This window comes from Pipistrellus hanaki, assembly GCF_964339955.1.
Source record: "Pipistrellus hanaki genome assembly, chromosome: 7".
Taxonomy (NCBI): Eukaryota; Metazoa; Chordata; class Mammalia; order Chiroptera; family Vespertilionidae; genus Pipistrellus; species Pipistrellus hanaki.
Window position 1 is genome coordinate 40,464,806 of NC_140509.1, and position 18,657 is coordinate 40,483,462.

Sequence of the window (18,657 nt, forward strand, 5' to 3'; positions counted from 1 at the left end):
CTCTAAGGGAAAATGTCACTTTGTCAAAGTCAGTCATGTCCAAGAAAGGGATGGTTAGGGCAAGATATTGACAGCATTTTGGAGTATGAGCTCAAGCAGTTAAAGGAGGTCTTTTAATGTGGGACTCTGTCTGAGGTTAGGCAAAACTCAGTAATAGATTAGTCTTGAAGCAAGTCTTAATAAGTAGACTATCGATTGATAAGGGGCAAGTGACCTTTTTGCCCTGGGAATCAATCTGTCCTGACAGAGGCGCTATTTGTCCAGAGGAGCAAGCTGTTCAATCGATAAATTGGTTTTCAACAATTCCCTGAAGCAAATAGTTAAATTATTTATTGGTTTATAGACTTATCTTTCATAGGTGACCAATGTGCCCCGTTTGTCAGGCACCTGGGGGGTTCTTGGGATGCGGACTTTACATTTTAAAATGAGGGCAATAAATTATTTAACTACTAGAGATCCCTAGGTCTGGCCAGCAATCAGGGCCAATCGGGGCCTTCCAGCTGTCTGCCAGGGCCTTCCTTCCAGCTGCTGGTTGGGCCTGCCTTTGTTCCACGCCGCCCCCTGATGATCAGTGCACATCATAGCAAGCGATTGGTCTGCTGGTCGAACAATTGTCTCCTGGGGGGACAATTTGCATGTTAGACATATATATATGTGTGTGTGTGTGTGTGTGTGTGTGTGTGTGTGATTTCAAAAATCAGGCTTAGGCCTAAACCGGTTTGGCTCAGTGGATAGAGCGTTCGCCTGTGGACTGAAAGGTCCCAGGTTCGATTCCGGTCAGGAGCATGTACCTTGGTTGCGGGCACGTCCCCAGTGGGGGGTGTGCAAGAGGCAGCTGATCGATGATTCTCTCTCATCGATGTTTCTGACTATCCCTCTCTCTTCCTCTCTGTGGAAAAATCAATAAAATATATTTTTTTAAAAATCAGGCTTAGTAATTCTGAGTGCTGACTTAATAAAAATAATTTTTTCTTTAAAATACTGTGCTATTTCCCAGTTTTATTGCCATGGCATCAAAACCACATTATAGATAACCTGGGGGTAAATTAAACTCCCTCTTTTGCTCATCTAAAAAGAATCAATTCTTTTTGTCGCTTAAAAGAAAGTGTGGTGGGCTGAATAACGCTCCCCTTCCCCACCCACCTCCAAAGATGTCCGTGTCCTAATCTCTGAACCCGTGACTCCGTTATCTTCTATAGCAAAGGAGGCTTGGCAGATGCGATTAAGTTAAGGATTTTATTATCTGGGTAGGCCTGATATACTCACAGAGGTCCTTATGAAGGGGAGAAGATCCAAGGAAGAAGCAATGTCACCGTGTAAATGGGGAGAAAAGGCTATCGGATGCAAGGCCATGAGCCAAGCAATGTGGGTGGTCTGCAGAAGCTGGAAAAGGTAAGGAAACATTTTCCCTAAAACCCTACTGACACCGTAATTTTAGGCTCATGAGATTCATTTTGAGCTTCTTTGACCAAAGAATAAATTTATGTTGTTTTAAACCACCAACTATGTGGCAATTTGTTACAGCAGCAATAAGAAACTAATACAGAAAGTATTTGGGAAATGAGTGGCTGTACCATGCTACACTTCTTACCATTTCTAGTTGCTTTTATGAGCAAAGCTTGTCTTACCTAGCAACAGTTGCTAAGTCAGTTAACAATTTAAGGCTAGTGTCCAGGAGGGAGCAGCTGCTTAAATCTTCCCAGCCGTACATGCAGAGGCTTTCAGCAGCATTCTTTCACGTTAGGCGCATACCACTACCCAATGATGCTGAACATTTAATCCTTACCAGCCTCTAGCATTGTCCTAGAATCTTGGGCCTCTCTAAACATCCAGCTTTTCTCAACACCACTTCTTGTGCTCCTAAGAGTATTATAACTGTACATAGTAAAAGACATCTTTACATTTAAGTATGATCAGAAATTCAGATCTCACCAGTTTTGTTTGCTGTGCTGTTTGTAATAAAATAGTTCCACCAGCTCCTATAGGGGACATCTTCAAACAGATCCATGAATACAAGCCATTTAAGACACGCTTTTACACTCACAAAGATATACTGGGTAAGTGGCTTCTTCGTCGTCTACTTTTGTTCTAATGTTTATAGCATTGTATGTCTTTCTTCCTCTCATATGTACTTTTATCAGCTTTCTTGATCCAAGTTGCTTGTCCTATAGGGGTATCTGTTTGTCATGAGAACACAGGTTGAAATCTAGCTTTTCCACTTACCATTTGTGTGTCTTGGACAGGATACTTCGCTTCCTCAGTCTGTAAACTTATATGGAAATAGGGATGTTAATAGATATCTTGCAGGTTTATTATGAGGCTTTAAAGAAATGCAGTGTTTATGGGCAAAAGTAGTTTCATAGTTGTGAGTCCGTGAAACAGAGTTTACTCTTATATTATTTTTTAATTATTACATCATTTTCCATATGAATAACTGTAAACCCACTTTCCCCCACGCCTGTATTTGTACCTCTTATAAATCCTGGCACACAGTAGTAAGTGGGAGATCTCTGTGTCCTCGCCCATACTTGAGCACCTGCCACACACACGGGAGAGGAAATATCCCTAATACCTTAATAAATGGGTGAAAGAAACTATATGAGTAGCCAGTGACATAAAAGTTACATATAGGTAACATGAGAATATTAACTACATATACACTTGTAATAAATCAAATGGTAATTAATGGGGTTCCCTCTTTATTCTCATCAGAGTTTTCAGTCTGACTTTGGGCCTTGGAAATGTTTTCCTAAGGACTCTCAAAATACTCATCTGATTTTTTTTTTCTCCTTTAACATGGTAAACCAGTAGTGATTTAACTTCACTTCTACTTTTTTAAAATATAAAAGCTAGAGAATGGAGGGTGTTTTGAAAAAATGAAATTGTAGGGGGAGATCAAATTGGAATCATCCTCTCAAAATATCAAAACCAAAACTGGTTAACTTTAGTAAATGTTTAATATGACTTGTTAACTGTAAACTCTAAAATTATTTGACTTTTTATACCCAAGACAGTGGATAGCTATTCTTAGATGAGCTTTTATTATTGATTCCTTATACATTCTGGGATATCTGAATCCAAACATTAAGTAGTTACATTAAATCTAACTATTTAGAAATTAATTTTTTTTCAGTGACCAGACCTGCATTTGTCATTGACTATTTAAAGTCAAAAGAGTCAATATTCTATGTTCTTTATAAGTAAACTCAAAGGCATGTTGAAATGTCTATATAAATGCTAGTGAGTATTGCATAGGGCAGTAGTTCTCAAGCCTACCAGTACAATACAGAAGTTTTTAAAAAAAATTTGTTTTTTCTATGAATATCCAAACATAGACTCATTGGATTTAATACTAATCTAACACCCACTAAATTAGAATCTTTAGAATCAGGCCTCAGCACGTGTTGTTTTTATTTTTTAATTATTTTATTTATTTATTTACTGATTTTAGAGAGAGAAGAAGGGGGAAAGAGAGAGAAAGAGAAACAATTTGTTTTTCCATTTATTTATGCATGCATTGATTGCTTCTTATATGTGCCCTGACGAGATTGAACCTGCAACCTTATCAGGATGACGCTCTAACCACTGAGCTACCTGGCTGGGGCCTATTTTAAAAAATATTTTTACATATTTTAATAGCTTCTTATTTAGAAATAGTTTAAGACTCACAGATTTTAAAAATAGAACAATTGACGCCTTGTCTGGATTCTCTTATTGATATCTTACATAACACTAGTACATTGTCAAAACTGGGAAATTGGTATTGGAACAAAACATTTAAATTTAACCCGGGCACCGGCCTTATATGCACTCTTCCCCACTACCCTCTCCCCCTCACCTTTCACTCCCCTATCCTCCAACCCCTCCCATGTATAGTTTCATGAAATTTATCATGTAGCTATCCTGAAGTGAGAGAGGGAAGTTCTTGAGAGAAATGGATCCTGTTACCAGAGGTAGAGAAGAGACGTTCGGCAGACAAACACCTGTGTCCGCAATGTCTTATCTGTGCTTACTGCCAAGCTCGGCATGATGAGAGAGAACACTGCAGTGTAGGGTGTGCTTGGTAATTTTATGTTCTTGATCATCAAGACCTAATCACATGAAAAGTTAATAATTCAACACATCTTAGATGTGAGAAATGAGTGGAATAAAGAATAAACACTAGGAGTTTGGGTTGGAGAGAAAGATCACTGTGTGTGATCTCAACGCTTACAGGGCTCGTCATCACCTCTGACAGCAACAGTCTGGTAGGAGGAGACGGAGAGAACCCTGTGCCCAGCTCCGTGAACTCGGGGTGTGGCTCGAGGTCCAACTCCGTCCCTCGCTATCTGATACTGTGCGGTCCTCTAACCTCTTCAGGATTTCATGTCCTTGTTTGGGGAGGGAGGATGTTATTGTGAGAATATTATTATTTGGAAATTAAATTAGATCATTGATGGAGAAGTTCTAAACTACTATCCCTTAACCCACTCCACACCTGAAGCAGCTAAAACCAAGAAAACCTACCCGCTGAAGAAAGGCTGTGACGTATTAAGGTGTTGTGCTACCACTGCCTGGGCGGAGGTGACACCAACACCCAGATATGAGCAGAGAGAGAAGAGCTGGATCATCTTGAATATTCACTTGATATTCTTCAGAAGGAGTACAAAATGGGCACTTTTTTGTGTGTGTGTGCCACTTGTCCTCCCCAGTTGCCCACCATGTGGTCTGACATCACACCACTGAGTCCATCCAGGCCTAAAAGAGCTGTGCACTCCCTCCTAGTCAGCTAGGAAACAGCTTACTCCTTTCTTGGGAATCTGTAAAGAAAAGATTGACATCTCTTAAAAGAATGCCATGTGTATCTCTGAGATGACTCTGATAATTAGATCCTAGTGAAAAGGGAAGCCAAGATACATCCGTAGACACTTGTAATTATTTCTCTTCAAATACAGATATTGGGACAGATCTTTTGTATAAAGAAGAACTATTTCAAGAGACTATACTCCAAGAACGCATTGCAAAAGCAGAAGCTGGTTTGTGGGCTCAGGTAAAAAATTGCAAATCAAGCTAAGTTAACCTTTCTTTCACTGTTTGGATTTGTTTGAAACAATATATTTAGGCAGAACTGGTGTTAAATCCTGGCTACCTGTGGCAAGTTCTTTTATTTTTTCAATTAAAAATTTTTTTCTTATTGTTGACGGTATTACAAATACCTCCCATCCTCTCCTTCCCTCTTTCCTCCCAGCCCCTATCCACCTTACAGATCTTTACTACGCTATTGCCTGTATCCATGGTCTATGTATATCCTATCTAATAAAAGAGTAATATGCAAATTAACCATTACTCCACTACACCCAAAAACCACGCCCACCAGCCAGTCAGGAGCAAGTATTCAAATTAACCCAACCAAGATGGCTGCAGCATAGAAGAGCAGGAGGCTTGGGTTTCCCTGGTAATGGAGGAAGACAAGCATTCAGCACACCCTGCCTGGCCTAGGCCTCCACTCAAGGCTACAGAGTTTCAATTATAGAAGATAAATAAATCCCAACAAAAATGGCAGTGGCCATGGAGCTGGAGAGAGCAGGAAGCTTGAGGTACCTCCTACAATGGAGGAAGCCAAGCTTTTTGCCTGCCCTGGTGGGCCAGGCCTACAGTCAAGGCTACAGTTTCAATTATAGAAGATAAATCCCAACAAAAATAGCCACGGCCAGGGAGCAAGCAGGAGGGTTGGCTCTGCTCAAGGCTACAAAGTTTCCATTATAGAAGATAGATAAATCCCAGATACCAGGGCCTCAGCTTGGGTCGCCGGGGGACATGCCAGCCTGCAAACCACCGCAGGCCCCTTGCCCAGGCCACCCCATTCCCCAAGGGAACCCTCACCCTGATCTGGGACACCCTATAGGGCAAACCAGCCAGCCCCCACCCATGCACCAGGCTGTCCCCATGTGGACACAGGATGGCTGCCATAAGATGGCCAGCAGGGGAGGGCTTGTAGTAAAATTTAAATCGTGGGTAATCTACAATGTGAATACTAGTAATCTAAGGATCTGGGCATTTTCTTCAAATAAAATCATGAGTTTTCTGAAGACTTGAAGCAGGGGATGTGGGATGGTATTCAGCCTCCTCAGTAATTTCTAGCTTAATCTCTACTTCTCTATAGTTTTCAGACTTTCTGCATTGAGCACATATTACTCTCATAGATTAAGCAAGAGATAGTGACAAAAAATAAAAGACAACCTAGTAGCTTCCAGGCCAGCGCTCTCTAGTGATTCCTGCAAGGTTACCACTGTTGGGGTGGGTGAGGGCATCCGGCCCCCGCAGACAGTTTGCTGTGGGGGGTTTGAGATGGGAACAGGGCAAGTAATGAGAGGCCCCATGGTGTTTGTTTTTAGTAAACATAAAATGCTATTATACAAATAGATAAATGTACTTTTCCTTCCAAAGGCCGATGAACGCCAAAAGCAAGCAGTGGAGAAAGCACTCGAAGAAGTAAATGACAAACATAACATCAGACTTCAGATTCTGGAAGAGGAACACCAGAAAAAAATACAGGTTTTTGTAGTGGCTTGTCGTCTTTTTAGAAGTACTGAAATTACTAAAAGCTCTGGCAAGGGAAGAAGTGAAAACCAGTTGTGTGTACAATCCAGGCGGGTGTCTCTGGAGGTTGGCCGGGAGGCCCCGGACTGTCATTGAAGAGTTGCTGAACACTCAGTGGGCGCAGAATCCCACAAGTTTTGGGGTCATAGGCCCAAACCTTTAGGGGTTTCCAGGCCCCAAGGAGCCGGCCCTGTCCCCCTGGCCTATCACATCTCTTGCCACCTGTTCTTTCCCTCTTGTCACTGCCCTTCTGTGGGTCCTCGGACCTGAACTCACCTTGCACCTCTCACCTTGGTGCCTGCTGGATTGTACTCCTTGTGCCCCCTCAGATTTAGCTCAAACATCACTACGCACAGGGAGTTTTACCCACCAGCTCTGCCCTGCCCCCCCCCCCCCCACACACACACACCCCTATATACTGTCCTTGGCACCCCGGCCGCTTTCACAGCAGTTGCCACCGTCACTGTTGTAATTGGATTGTGCGACCACTTGTTACGTGTCTGATCCCCACTTGACTGCAGCCTCCAGGGGCATGTCTGTCTCGTTGCCATCCAGCCCGGTGGCCAGCACAGTGTGGGACTCAGTAAGTGCTCAGTCAGGGTTAAACGAAGGAAACGGGCTGTTCTCTTTCTCCTCCTGGGCTCTCTGACTATATCCTTTTACCCGGGTCTGCATTACTGTGGTGCCGAAAGGGAGCCCTGAGCTGTTTCTCAAGTGTTTTCTTCAAGACCACAGGTCCTGCAAGAGGAGGGCGGGGGAGGGGTGGGGAGAGGCGCCCCTTCCAGCCTGTTCAAGCACAGGACTGTGGGTGATTAGCAAACGCCCAGCAGAGGCCCGGGGACTGGGTGTTTAGCTCGGTGCCTCAGCTACAAAGTCTGCCTGAGGAACAGGGTGCAGGACTGTCTTCACGCTGGCCAGGAGCGACAGGACAGGACCCAGCGCAGACGTGGTGATTCGTGGGCAGAGGCTGGAGGGAAAGTGGCAGAAGCCCTGAGAAGATTTCAAAGGGAAAAGTTAAAGTTTGACCTTTCTAAAGTATTCCTCTAGGGTTTAGGAGTTTACATTTATACTGCTGTCTGAGGAGTGTGTTTATAGCATGAAGGAGTGGTGTGGCTAAGAGGGATATGCAGGGTTATTCACCTGTCACAGGCAGCAGTGCTGCTCAGGGGCATCCATGAACCCCCTGTCTCAGGACCTACTCACCTGGGAGCTTAACGTGCAGCATCCTGGGCCCCTGACCCTTCAGACTCGCTGGCAGTGCTATGATCCAGCCGCCTGTGTGATTCTCACATATTAAAATTTGAGATTATCAATAAGTAGAGCAGAAAACTGAGTTCTTTAGAACTAAATACCGTTAAATTCTTACCTGTAAAGACCACCAGGTGTTGCTCTAATAGGATGTAAAGGATTTGGATACTTCTCGAATACCTGATGTTAAATAAAGCTTCAAGATCTGATCCAATGGAGATAGTATTTTGAAGAGGTGTTTCTATTCTCTTAGTCAAATACAATAATACCAAAAAAGTAAAAGAGGGTGGGAGCTAAGAGAAAATGAGAAGAGAAAAATTAGAGTAGGAATTACAATGAAGTCGGGTGAATTTAAAACTTTAAAAATGTATGTATTCCATGAGGTCCTGTGCAGTAACAATAATTGGGCTTGAGCCTTCTGGCAATCAGTGCAAGGAGGAAAATGCCTTGAAGCCCTATGTCCCTAAGTAAAAAGAAGTCAGGGACTCACAGAGGCCAGCTGTTCCTACGTGTACTACTTAAGGGAGGCTTCTGAGGGAGACGTTGTGTTGTGTGTCTGTCAAACATCTGAACAGTAAATATGATGGATCTCGTGAGGCCATTTCTTACAATGTCTCAAAATTATAATATCTCTTTAAATGCATTCAAAATGCACTTCAGTAAAGGTAATTTAATCAGGGGACTTTCCACTGAATAAGAGCGCTGTCAAACAGTAGTTCCTTGAGTTATTTTTGTAACTTTAAATATGTATTTTACATGCTATTTGAGGCAGTGAAATAAGCAATTTTGGTTTGACTAAGTTATTACATAAAAGAGGAAATGGGTTTAATTCTCTGCATCCAGCCAAAATAAAGGCCTGAGATGTCATTTTCAAATTCTGTGATCCAAATAGAAATACATTCTAATAAATACTTCATGTAAGGCTCAACTACTCAACAGTCTCAATTACTAAAAATATTTTTTTCTGGGGAAACCCAAAAATAATTTAAAATATCCCCTAAGGAGTAGATGAAGTCCTCCAACAGTAGAATAGACATCAGACTTACCCAGAGCAGAGCCTCCCCATTTCTAACTCAAAGGGTATTTACACTTTCTCAACAACCTCATCTCAACAGTTGTGCTTTGTTTGCTTTTGCAATTCCCAAATAAATTAAATGTCGGAAACTAGAAATGACAAAAAGGAGTTCACTGACACCAGTTAGAAAAAGGAGTGCTTAGCCCAATGGCATGTGAAGAACAAGAAAAACTACAATAACAAGATATCAAATCTAAAAAACAAAGCAGTCTGGGGGCATTTATAACAGAGACAGGTAGCCCTGTGAACTCATATTGAAAATGACTAAGTGCAGAATAAAGTATTTAGCCAAGTGTGATCACTCACCTTTATCTACTAGCCTGGATCATCGAGAAATGCTCAAGTGTGCCCTCTGTACTCTTTATGAAGTAAGGTCAATGGCGTCCACAGGTCCTTGGACCCAGAGCAGTGCACACTCCTGTCCTTCCACACTAATGGCAGTGGGATTGGCAGGCAGGTTTCTGCGACCACAGTAATGTTCAACATTAACCACATGAGATGCTTAGGAGGCATAGTTATTATTTCTGCCATTCCCCAGGACTTACTTCCCAAAGGATTGAGTATAAAGATAAAATGACACTGTAGGATATTTATACAATCAAGGAAAAAGATACCTGTAATTCAATTGTTTTCTCTTTCTGCATATTCCCTTCCATAGCGATCTGTACAAGTATTTATGCTATATAGTTTGCATGTTTCTGGTTTTCTATAGCACCATTTAACTGACAGTTGTCCTTATTATACCCACTATTTTTTTTTAAACCATCAGTGTTCTCAATACATATTTCATCACGTTGTTGATGATTTGATTTGAATAACTTCTTAGTGTGCATTTTTAAACGTCAACGCTGTAGCCTCTAAACCTAGTTTTACTGTTGCTTAAGGTTATAACAGCTCAAACCAAGTTAGAGATGCAGCTAAACATAGAAGAACAACTAAAGAGAGATAACTTGGCTGCAGAGCAGCGCATGGTCCATCGAATCCAAAGGGTCCTGATGGAGTGCCACAAGGAGAAGACGGAGGCCGTGGAGAAGGCCAGGGCCGAGGAGAGGCTGCTGGCCCAGGGAGCCATGCTGGCCCAGAAAAGGTACTCGAGATCATGTTTGCAAATTAGCATCTTGTTCCGTCAGAGCCCACTTGGAGAGCGGGATAAGACTGAGGCACACAGGCGGAGAGTTCCCAGTTACTGTGTTGTTTTTTTTTTATATTATGGGATATATCATAGAGAATAATATATAAAGCATTGTGGAGTGTGTGTGCATGATGTGTGTGTGTGTGTGTGTGCATGGTTTAAAAAAATAATAACATGAATACCCAAAGACCAACCACCCCTCTGAAGGGGTTGGAAATTGGTGACACTTCCTCTCCTCGCTCTCAAAAGATAACTACTGTCCTAAATATTGTTTTTCATTCTGTATACTTGGTTTTAAGAGGCTGAAGAGAGGAATTGAGAAATATTTTTTCCACAACACATAAAAGTCACATTTTTTTAGTCTATAATCTATACTATTATGGATGTGTTCTTCTTTTTTTTTTTAATCTTATTGCACGTTGTAGATGAAACTGACATTATGAAAAAATATATATCAAATTTGCTAAGTCCTGACTCACTGCGTCCCTACCTCTCGCTGTCTTCTAGAGGCAATCATTTTAAATAATTGGGTCTGTGTCTTTCCATGCCCTGTTTTAAAAAATATATTTTTATTGATTTCAGAGAAGAAGGGAGAGGGAGAGGTAGGTAGAAACATCGATGATGAGAATCATTGAAAGGCTGCCTCCTGCATTCCCCCTATCGGGGATGGAGCCCACAACCCCAGGCATGTGCTCTGACTTGAAATTGAACAGTGACCTCCTGGTTCATAGGTCAACACTCAACCACTGAGCCATGGCAGCCGGCTTTCGATGCCCTTTTAATATGTTTGCAGCCTTATTATATATGTGCACAATCGCAGATAGTTTTAATGTAAATCAGATAATCTGTATATATTTTTAAAGAATGTTTGGTGAGATGAGCTAAAACAAGACAGCAATAAAGAGCCTTAGTGATTATCAAGAACAAGAAAACCAGTTTCCACATGTTAAGTGACCTGCCCGAGATCCCTTCCTATAGAGGCAGAACGAGACTGAAACCTCTGTATCTGGCTTCCTCGTCTAGGACTTACCTCTTCTGCTTTGCTCCTTGAGTTAACAAATAAATCTGTGTATGATTAACAGGTAAAGTCTTCCTTGTTAGGACTGTTTAGAACAGGGCCAAAGGTAAAATCCCGTAGGATTATTATTCTGTAGGTCAGTAAGAATGAGAGCTGCAGCTGTGGCCATTTCTTACCTCGGTGATAAGTCATGGTAGATCATTGTTGAGAGAGACGAGGGGGTGAAAGAGATTTCAGGAGAAAGTAAGAGAAGGTGGTAACTCCCAAAAGAATGTGGCCCAGCGCAGTGGAAAGTGACGTCCACTTCCCCGCCCCGCCCTCCCTCGGTCATCAGGAGCCCTGCCGGTCCCGCAGGAGCTCCGGGCCCGTCCTCACACCGCAGCTTCTGCTCCTCCCCTCACTCCGCTGCTTCCACTCCCCCCCCCCCCCCCCCCCGTTTTCTCTGTGAGGTTTGAAGGAAAGATTTTCAATGGCCCCCTTTTATTAAGTCAGTTGACTAGGATTAGGGAACTTCCATGCCTGTTGTTTAAGTATATATGCAACTGGAAGGCCCATTTTGTTCATTGATGTGTTCCAAATGCCTGGAAGAGAGCCTGGCGTGTGGGAGGCATTCTTTAAATGTTTATCAAACAAAGGTTTCGATGTGTTCCAGTCAGCTGAACCGACTCTAGATTCCAGTGTTCTTTAGAGCATTGCAGAAATTAGTAGACAGAAGATCCGCTGTTTAGAATTCTGCCCAGAGACCTTTTATTTGTCTATAAACCTTCACTTAAGATGTAAGGATTCAGCTGAAACTGGTTCGGCTCAGTGGTAGAACGTCGGTCTGCGGACTGAAAGGTCCCAGGTTCGATCAAGGGCATGTACATTGGTTGCAGGCACATCCCCGGTAGGGGGTGTGCAAGAGGCAGCTGGTCGATGTTTCTCTCTCATTGACATTTCTAGCTCTCTATCTCTCTCCCTTCCTCCTCTCTGTAAAATATCAATAAAATATATACCGTATTTTTCGGACCATAAGACGCACCGGACCATAAGACGCACCAGTTTTTAGAGAAGGGAAATGAAGAAAAAAAGATTCTGAAACAAATAGTGTCCTAAAATATTTTATGTGCATTAAAACCCAACATCACAGTCATAAACACATGTAATCAACCCTGTAAACAGCAGCATTTAGAACCATTTAGAACCATTATTAACAAATACAGTCAGCAAGTAAAAAAACTTTTTTTTTAAAGTATATGTGTAGGCTATATTTGGACCATAAGACGCAGGGACTTTTTCCCCCCACTTCTGGGGGGAAAAAAGTGCGTCTTATGGTCCGAAAAATACCGTATATTTTTTAAAAAGATGTAAGAATTCTTACATATTATGACAAATCTGTTAAATGCACAGAAAACTTTTTTGTGGGTTGAGGTGATTAGATTCTAAACAGATTATCTAGGAGATACTAAAAAAAGGAAGGACCTTTGCTTGAAGAGGTTCTGCACAAAGAAGCATAGGCATTCCCTTCCCCTGGGGAGGGGCGTTGGAGGTCCTTCCTGCTGGCTGCCCGCCAGGCGTGGGTGAGCCCCTAAGGACTCCCGTGATAGGAATGCCATGGCTGGTTGAGGTGGTTGGTTCCAATGCTGAACGCTTCTGCCTAAACTGGATCCAAAATATGCCGACCCTAGCTGGCCTGGCTCAGTGGATAGAATGTCAGCCCGTGGACTGAAGAGTCCCAGGTTTAATTCCAGTCAAATGCACATGCTGGGTTGCAGCTCAGCCCCCAGTGGGGGGCGTGCAGGAAGCAGCCAATCAATTATTCTCCCCCATCAATGATGTTTCTGTCTCTCTTTCCCTCTCCCTTCCTCTCTGAAATCAATAAAAACATATTTTAAAAGAAAATATGCCGAGTCTGCCCTCAGTGCACGGTGATCCTTCAGATACTTGAGGAGAGAGAGATTGTCCAAGCTTTAGTGTGAAGGGAAGGAAAAGCCAAAAAGTATTTGTAAGCCAGCTGCTTCGGTCCTTCCTCATATGATATGCTTTTCAGACCCACTTTTTGGGAGGAAATGTGGATAAATTATATATATATATATATATATATATATATATATATATATATATATATATATACACACACACACACACACATACATACATACATACATATACACACACACACACACACATACACACATATATATAAAACAACATTTTATATATATGACAAGAACTTACGGTATTTTGCTTATGCTGAGAATCCTTTTTAAGTATCAATCTTTTAGCTGAAACCGGTTTGGCTCAGTGGATAGAGCGTCGGTCTGTGGACTGAAAGGTCCCAGGTTCGATTTCGGTCAAGGGTATGTACATTGGTTGTGGGCATATCCTCGGTAGGGGGTGTGCAAGAGGCAGTTGGTTGATATTTCTCTCTCATTGACGTTTCTTTTTTTTTTTTTAATATATTTTATTGATTTTGTACAGAGAGGAAGGGAGAGAGATAGAGAGTTAGAAACATCGATGAGAGAGAGTCATCGATCAGCTGCCTCTTGCACACCCCCTACTGGGGATGTGACCTCAACCAAGGTACATGCCCTTGACCGGAATCGAACCCTTCATTCCTGTTACTCTATCCATTGTGCCAAACCGGTCTCGGCTCATTGACGTTTCTAACTCTCCCTCTCCCTTCCTCTCTGTAAAAAATCAATAAAATATATTAATTTTTTTTTTTTAAAGCATGAATCTTTTAGGCTTTTGTAATTACTCTGATTTAGCTGTTTTAAAATGTGGTGTTATTTGGCACACAAAAAAAGTATTGAGGGAACGACATTTCACACATTTATTGGTTGCCTGTGGTATACACACCGGGCACCATGCCAGGCAGGAGAGATACAAAGGTGAATGGGCACTCCAGGCCCTCCGCCTCCCCCTCTCCATGCCCTGCGCCCCCCTCCCTCCTGGCTTCCACTCCACAACTTCAAAGAAGTCATCAGAATTAAAGTCAGACACTTCCTGACCTTAAACCAAAAGGCGTGAATCCCAAAGGGTCAAAAATTCAGGCTCTAAGGCAGGCCGGGAAAGTTGAAAAGAGCATTCCAAAAAATAGACCAGATCCTCGTGGCGAGAACAGATTTTGATAGTAAGGCCTTTAAAGGGGGTTAGTCATGGAGGGTAGAAGGAGGAGTCGCCTAAGATGCACTTCATTTGAGCAGTTTTACCTGCGATCACCCCGGGTGAAGCCTTCGAGTCGGCCCCATAGACGAACACCTCCTGTGTGGTGCGGGCAGGAAGCCAGGCCTGCTGGTCGCGGAGCTGTGGTTCTGGAGAAGGGCACAACTCCCTCCTCGGGCATTTGGGGCTGGCTCCGGAAGCTTCCTCTGTTCCTCCTGTCTGAGCCCCAGGGCCTGGTCACCACCTTCACAGTCTCACCCCCATTGTGCAGATGCCATCCAACATCGGGCTGAACCCTGAGGTGTGGGCAGATGCACGCTCCCACCTCGGTCCGGTCCGTGCTGGCCCTTCCATGACAGCGCCTCCGCTCTCCTGTGACCCAGGCTGAGAACCGGGAAGGTGGTTTTGATTCCTCCTCTTTCTGCCTCCACTATCCCCTGGCAGTCGTAACTCCTGGCACTTAACGACTGTGTAATATTTCTTGGATTTATCCCTTTCTTTCTTCCTATTTCTTTCTCTTTCACCATGCCATGCATTCAGACCCTAACTTTGCACTCCCAGGATATTGCAAAATAGTATAAATTGGTCTCTTTACTTTATCCTATGTAAGATTCGATTTACCTGATATTGTCAGAACAATTCTAAAAAATTATTATTATAGTATTACCCTTCCCCCTATATAAAATTTATAGTCGCCTCTTACATGATTGAAGCAGGTAATGGTGAAGGGTAGGAACTATCCCACCTTCTCAGTTGATCTCTCTAAGCCTTAATTTCCTCACCTGCTACATGGGAATAAGAGGTGATGAATAAAAACCATACCAGCTTCAGTGGGTTATTGTTAAAATTAAACGGAATGAAATGCATGTAAAATGCTTACCATTGTCCCTAGGACATAGTAAATACCCAATAAATGTTAATCCTTGTCATTCATGATGGATATAGTCTAGTTGCTGGGAAAAGGAGAAATAGCATAGCAGCTAAAGAGGTTAAGCTTTTTTTCTACTAAGCCAGTTGTCCTTAACCTTTTACCTCAAGACTAGGGAAGTCTGTCAGGTTTGAAAGTCAAGCTTAAGGATCAGAGATATAATGAGAACTAATTGCATCTTGGAGGATCAATTTTAGAAGAAAGGCAAGGTGGTTGAAATAATATGAAAATCTTGGAAAGACTGTATTAGTCTAGAAGACGGGGAGAGGGGGCAGTTAGTAACAACCAAAAATGTTTAAACACAATATTTATAGGTGTTCTTAAATTTTCCAATCTTTAGAGGTTCTACCAAACTAGGCTAACCAGAGACACCCATTGGAAGTACTTCACAGTGGCTAAGACCACTCTGACTGCCTGGGTCTTTTTTGCCACTTTGACTAATGACGTGAAATTGGGCATATTGGTCTTTCTGAGCCTGTTTCCTGATCAGTAAAGTAGATATAATAATAGGCCCACCTCATGGGGTTGTTGTGAGGAATCATTAACTCAATATATATATGCACAGGATGCTCCTTAACCTGCGTGGCAGAAGGTCAGAATTCAGCACAGTAGGCTGCTATAGATTATATCTAATTACATACATTGTAGCTACAGGTCTGTGAATTCCTTCAGCAGTAGTTCTCAAAGTGTGGTCCCCAGGCCCTTTTGGGGGCCCATGAGGTTAAAACTATTTTCTTAATAATACTAAGGTGTTATTTACCTTTTTACTCTCATTATCTAAGGAGTATATAGTGGCATTTTCCAGGATTTTATGATGTGGGGTATCACAACAGATTGAAACAGTATGAAAATCCAGCTTTTTCCCTACTAACCCAGACAGTAAAGAGTTTTTCTAAAAATGTAAAATTATGTCACTTTTCTTATCAAAAGTTATTTTGATTTGGAAAATATACTTTTCATAATAGTTATGTTAATATTGAATAGATTTACTAATATGAATTTATAAATATGTTTATCTTACTATTAATTTCTAATACTGTTAATGTCACTAGATATAACCCATATAAACAAAAGTTCCTTAGTCATTTGAAGAACAAAAAAGGTTTGGAGACCAAAAGGTTTGAGTCAGCTGTCAGAGTATTGCTCAGATAAAATAAAAATCAGAGCTCAACCTGACTTGTGAGTACCGTGTTTTCCCTTCCGGCTAAAGGGAGGTAGCTGGATTGATATACAGAAATAATTTCTTGCCCGACCACCATGGCTTAGTGGTTGAGCATCATCCTGCGAACCAGGAGGTCATGGTTAAATCTTTTTTGTTAATCCTCATCTGAGGGTATTTTTCTCATTGATTTTTAGAAAGAGTCAAAGGGAGCGGGAGAGACAGAGAGAGAAACATCAATGTGAGTGAGACACATGGATTGGTTGCCTCCCACACATGCCCCAACTGGGGCCAGGGACCAAGCGTGCATCCGAGGTACATGCCCTTGACAGGAATCAAACCCATGACCCTTCAGTCTGCAGGCTGGTGCTCCAACCATTGAGCCAAACCGGCTAAGGCTATATCTTCATTTTTAAGGACACTACACTCATATTTTTCTGGCCAAGGTGGACTTAGGTTCCTAAAGTTACTGCCAGACACTAGACTGGTGGCATTTTTTTTTTTTTTTTTTTTTTTTTTTTTTTTAGCCCACAGTGGGGAAGTCCATGGACGACCTCCCTACTCTGAAAAATGTTTCTTGATTGTTAACAGCTAATGGAATCCAGAAGCCCATCTCTACCAGGCTGTCTCAGCCTGGTGTCTCACCTACACGATGCAATAAATTCTCATATAACTGTGCTGAAAGACAAAATCTTTCTGTTTTTAGTGGCTAGTCCATCTAACTTACAAACCCATATTATCCTTTGTAGTAAGGTCATGGAGGAATTCATGAGTGCTGGTGTTTCCGTCATTAAGGAGGAGAGGAAGAGTGTGAGCAAAATGGTGAAGGAAAAAGACCATGAGATGAACATCTTCTACTCCATGGCTCAGAGGCAGAAGCAGGAGGAAGTGCAGGAAGTGCTGCAGGAAGCGGAGAAAGCCCATCAGGCCACACTTGGAAATGTGATGGACAAACTGGTCAACACGCAGGAGGAGCTGGTGTCGGTAGCACAACAACTGGGAGTTATGACAAATTGGAGAGATTTCTTGGAGGAGGAATTACAAGAAACAAGAAAGGCATTTCAAGAATACATCAATTTTACATTTCCTAAACTTTCACCCGGACATGCGGATTTTATTCTTCCAGAAAGAAAGAAAGCACCTTCCAGACTTACTCTGAGGGAAACAACTCGTAAGTAGTCCTTTTCAACTGAGACTTCACTACAAAAGGCATTGTTCCAAGACTAAATAAATTCACTCTAAAGTCATTTCTTGATTCCTGGTTATTTGCAGGGTACTATTGTGAGCCTTCTGATAGAAAATAAGAATATTCCAAAGCACATTCCAGGCTTCAGTGAATTCCAAGTATAATTGAGGAGAGAGAAAAGTGAGAGGGCTCAAAACTGATTACAAGGGGAAAAGTTTCCTTGGAAGAAGTCTAAACAAATTTCTGTATCTGGCTTATCCATGCTTTCATCAGACAAATGATGTTCATGTTTGTTGCAGATGAAAACAAGCAAAGGGACATGTTTTTAGAGCATTCCCATTGTGGAGAGGTGGACTAACTTCCAGTAGATTACGTGGTGAACTCCAATAACACTGTAGGGAGAAAAAGGAATTCCCCTCAAATAAAATTTAAATTCTGGGAACCCTGTGTGAAATAATTCAGAAAGGACTCACTTGGATTTGCTAGTTGTGAAAATTCTGTCTTTAGAGGACTGACTCCCTGCCTCAGGGAAGGGGGAGTTCTCTTGTGTTTGTACCCAAACCCAGGATTCCTTTGGAAATGCAGACAAGCATTAATTACCACAATACTCAGCACCAACACGTATCAACATCTAGTAAATTAAAATGGAAAAAAACACAAGCCATAAAGACTTTTACCAAAATCTACCCACTCTAATGTAACATCCTTAAATTATTCATCACTAACCTATATTGGTGACTTTAAAATTAATAACTTGGAAAGCAATTTCCAGGAAATTGAAAAGTTGTGTTTTTGAGCAAGATTTAGGTGGATTTGTTTCCATTGAGCAAGTCTGCGCCATTTTAATGGGAAAGCAGCAATTTGGTTGGAGTTGTAAAATGGACTCCACTCTCCTCCGTATTATGAAGTGGCCTTCATTGTCTCTTGTTATGTCCTTCACTCTGAGATCTAATTTGTCAGATATAAGTATTGCTACCCCAGCTTTCTTTTCATTTCCATTTGCCTGGAAAACCTTTTTCCATCCCTTCACCCTCAGTCTGTGTGCATCTCTTTTTCTGAGGTGGGTTTCTTGTAGACAACAGATGTATGGGTCTTGTTTTCTTATCCAATCTGTTACCCTATGTCTTTTGATTGGAGCATTTAAACCATTTACATTTAATGTTATTAATGATAGGTACTCATTTA

At 41.9% G+C, this 18,657-nt stretch overlaps 1 protein-coding gene across 1 annotated transcript; it reads left to right on the forward strand.

The window, feature by feature from the left end:
• The first annotated feature begins 1,256 nt into the window (after nt 1-1,256).
• LOC311625961 (uncharacterized protein C6orf163 homolog) lies at nt 1,257-17,533 on the forward strand. The gene is made up of 5 exons (XM_084890754.1): nt 1,257-2,057; nt 4,935-5,029; nt 6,427-6,534; nt 9,787-9,989; nt 17,036-17,533. Exons 1-5 carry the CDS (start codon nt 1,910-1,912, stop codon nt 17,463-17,465), a joined length of 984 nt encoding a protein of 327 aa, XP_084746880.1. The 5' UTR covers nt 1,257-1,909; the 3' UTR covers nt 17,466-17,533.
• Nucleotides 17,534-18,657: the final 1,124 nt, after the last annotated feature.